This window comes from Alosa sapidissima, chromosome 10 (assembly GCF_018492685.1).
Source record: "Alosa sapidissima isolate fAloSap1 chromosome 10, fAloSap1.pri, whole genome shotgun sequence".
In the NCBI taxonomy this organism is placed as follows: Eukaryota; Metazoa; Chordata; class Actinopteri; order Clupeiformes; family Clupeidae; genus Alosa; species Alosa sapidissima.
Window position 1 is genome coordinate 32,995,930 of NC_055966.1, and position 3,776 is coordinate 32,999,705.

Consider the following 3,776-nt stretch of genomic DNA (forward strand, 5'->3'; position numbering starts at 1 on the left):
ACGTGTATGTAGAGTCTTGTGCAAAAGCTAGGCATTTGCAAAGCTACCGGAACCCTTTTGTTCTAATTCTTCCTCATTATTTTTCTGCAACATCATGTTTTTGCAACGTGGGAAAACCCCATTCTGGGCCCAGACCATCTTTCAAATTCAGCCTTATTTAAGGACTTGTTCACTTATCAACACAGACCATATTTGATGGTTTAGGTACCTTTCTTCAACAAAACAAATATCACATAAAAGCACAGCAGACTGAATATGTTTTCATTGATTTTATTCAGTTTACAAGATCTTTTCCATCAGAGCTATACTCAGATTATGATTCAGGGGTCCGATTTAGTAGCTGGCCATGGTCTGGGTGAGCCAGTCGTTGAAGATGCAGACCTGTAGAAAGAAGGGCTGGTTAGCAATAGTGATCACAAGATGGACTCATCCGCTAAATTAAGTTCATTTGATATGAGGGAGTGACCAAAGATAATTGATCATCGATAAAACGGAGCAGAGGAGAGTAGAATGGGAATCCTGAGTCTGATATCAGCTATGATATGGTCAGTAGGCTTGTGTCAGTAGGAGTGGTGTCACAAAATATAAGACATTACATAACATTGGAGTGGAATGTAGAAATGTGTATTACGATTGATAAATCGCAAAATGTAGACGCATACAATTAAATTGAAAGAAATCCTACTCACATGCTATTCCATAAGCAGTACTACAGTAGCAGTCTGTAAATGACAGTAGTTATTTTGTAAATGATATGCACTGAATCTCACCTTGGCATAGACACCAGGGTTTCCGGGCTCAGCACAGCCGTAGCCCCAGGACACAACACCCTGCAGCTTACCGTTGCACACCACGGGGCCACCAGAGTCACCCTGAGATGGACACACACAGAGAGAGAGGATGGTTACTCTTTTATACACCCTATTCAAAACACGTGCAATGCCTGCTAAGTGTCAAAGAGCTTGACAAAAAGCAGCTCTTTTACTGAAGGTGTGAAACAGATATGTACGAAAATAAATATACATTTGCAATGCGTTTGAAATAGTGAGAATGTGAATGAATGTGTCTTACCTGGCAAGAGTCCTTGCCTCCCTCCAGGTATCCAGCGCAGAACATGGCGTCGGTGATCATGCCGGGGTAGGAGTTCTTGCAGTCGCGGTCAGAGATGATGGGGAGGTCCAGGCACTGCAGCCTGTCACCGCTCACTGCATGAAGTAATGAAGGGGGTGCATGTTGGGAAGACATTGGAATCAGGAAGTCAGGAATAATAAACACAGATGATGACTAGGCTGAAGCTGGTTCCTGTCAGTGACTTAAGAGGTGCAATAGGAGAGTGCTTGTATTGAAGGGGATCCGAGGCAAGTGACTATTTGTCACTTTTGACACGATTGATGATGACTAGGCCTAGATGAGGAAGGCTTTATTGTGGCATACTAACCGGAGCTCATGGTGTTGCCCCAGCCGGACACGGTGCACATGGTGCCAGCGGCAGCACAGCTGGTGGGCAGAGCCACGGGCTGCACATACTGGTTCAGGGTGGCGGGCGTGCTCAGCTTGATCAGCATGATGTCGTTGTCGATGTTGTAAGAGCTGTAGTTGGGGTGGCGGATGACGCGGGAGGAGCTGATGAACTGCTCAGTGCCCTCACGGTAAGTGATGTCATGCTCGCCCATGCGAACCTCCACACGGCTGGAGAAGGTGAGAGAGAGTGACAGATCTAAATCATCAATTGATGTGAATACATTGAACCCCCTAAACCATATTATTTATTGAAACAGGCATAACTTTTCCAGGACATATATATATATGGGAAAAATTAAAATTACGGTCATATTAAAATTTGTGGTGGTCTCTGAATTTTTAATATTATTGCAACTCATTTTAATGTCACTCAGCAATTGTAGGATGACATCAGAAAAATGTGCAGTGGTCTCTTATTTTTTTCCAGAGCTGTATGCTGTATATATATTCAGGACTCATCTAGAGTACAAAAAGTAATCTCACGATTTGTAGCAGTGAGCAGCAGACACAACCCAGTTCTCGTTGACCAGGGAACCACCGCAGAAGTGGTAGCCGGAGTTCAGAGACACCTGCCAGGGCTGGGAGTAGGCCTTGCACTCATACCCTCCAACAATCTTATCCTCCTCTGCAACTGCACACAAGAAAACATGTACCATAGTCAAACACTAAATGATATATAGGAAGCCTCACAGGTATACAGTAGGTGAGAGCAATAATTGTGGTAGCAACTGCACACAAGGCCAAAACAACATGTTGCAGAGATACAACAGTGTTTCAGAAATAACAGAATGAATATCTAGTGGCATCTTTTTAGAGTTGAGCTAACAGCACAGCAGGCAAGAGCAGTGGTTTAGCAGTTGTACTCACAAACAGCTCCGAGGAGCACAAGGAAGACCAGAGACCTCATTATTGCTGATTGATCTTGTCGATGTAAGTCTGACCTAAACCCTCCAGTATTTATACAGGCCGGACAAGGCTCAGGTCTGCACCCCAGACCATAACTGACCAATTACATCCCAGCCCTGAAAAGCTGGCAATGTTACATGTTACAAGTTATCAATGTAGTGATGGTTGTTGAGATATCTGTCCTATTAATTATTCACTAGACTCAAGGTCACAAAGAAGAAGATAAGAGGTTAAAATGGAAATGGAAACGCATATGTTTCCATACCCTTTGTGAGAATGTCCAAACACCGAAATGCACAGGTATAATGAAATATGAATTAAAATGTGAGGCCTGAAATGGTCTTAAGATTTATCAAAATATGTTCACTGCTCAAGAATATATATTTTAGCTATATCCAGTATGTTATGTGATATGTTATTTTTGTGTAGTGCTGTGTAGCCAATTCTTTTTTTTTTTGCTAGACATATTGTTTTGTTTAATCCTGATAATTCAATTATATATTATCTGAGTTGAAAAACAGCAATCCAGGGCTTTTTTTTCTCAGAAACATTATGCAGCAGCTACAGATCAAATTATTTCCATAAATTATACATAAATCTCAATAAACCAATGTGCTGAATGTGTATGTACAAATGTTTTGATGCCTGTGTACAATGTTTGATAATATATCATGTTGTCAATTATAACAATTAAAAGTGTGTTTAAAGAAGTGTTTAGAGAATTATATAGGCCTATTCCTATATTTATATAGGCCTTTGTATGACTCCTTATTTTTAGTACATAATACAAAGGCAGAGTACAGCCTTTGTAAGTCACTATGGTTTTGGGAGTTACTGTAAACACAACCCTCTATTTAAGAAAAAAAAAAAAAACAGTAAACTTGATTATAGATATGTATCCACATGATAAAGGAAGTCTTTAATATCCCAAAAATGACAAAAATGCCTTTTGCCTTTGTGGGGCAGCATTGTTGTGGTCAACAATTATCTCTCGTTATTTAGAAAATTGATTTTGAAATTAATATATGCATTCACTACATAGACAAAAGTAATGTGATGCCTTACACCCACAATGACAACCCATTCTTAATCTTTAGGGATTCAAATGGAATTGATCTCCCTTTGCTTTTTTTGCCCATTCATCCAGAAATGCATTTTTAAAGTGAGGCACTGATGTGGAAACAGGAGACCCTGCTCACTATATCTGTTCTTGTTCATCCCAAAGGTGTTTGATGGTGTAGAAAACCCTGTGTAGAGAGCCAGTCAGGTTCCTCCATGCCAAAATCATTTGAACATGTCTTTATGGATCTTGTTTTGTGCACTGTGGACAGTCCTGCTAAGTGAGGAAT

At 40.6% G+C, this 3,776-nt stretch overlaps 1 protein-coding gene across 1 annotated transcript; it reads right to left on the reverse strand.

The window, feature by feature from the left end:
* Window positions 1-306: 306 nt before the first annotated feature.
* Window positions 307-2,510, reverse strand: LOC121720260 (trypsin-2-like). The gene is made up of 6 exons (XM_042106256.1): window positions 2,389-2,510; window positions 2,005-2,152; window positions 1,439-1,689; window positions 1,072-1,205; window positions 771-872; window positions 307-381 (listed from the first exon to the last, which is right to left on the reverse strand). Exons 1-6 carry the CDS (start codon window positions 2,426-2,428, stop codon window positions 334-336), a joined length of 723 nt encoding a protein of 240 aa, XP_041962190.1. The 5' UTR covers window positions 2,429-2,510; the 3' UTR covers window positions 307-333.
* Between the last annotated feature and the right edge of the window lie 1,266 nt (window positions 2,511-3,776).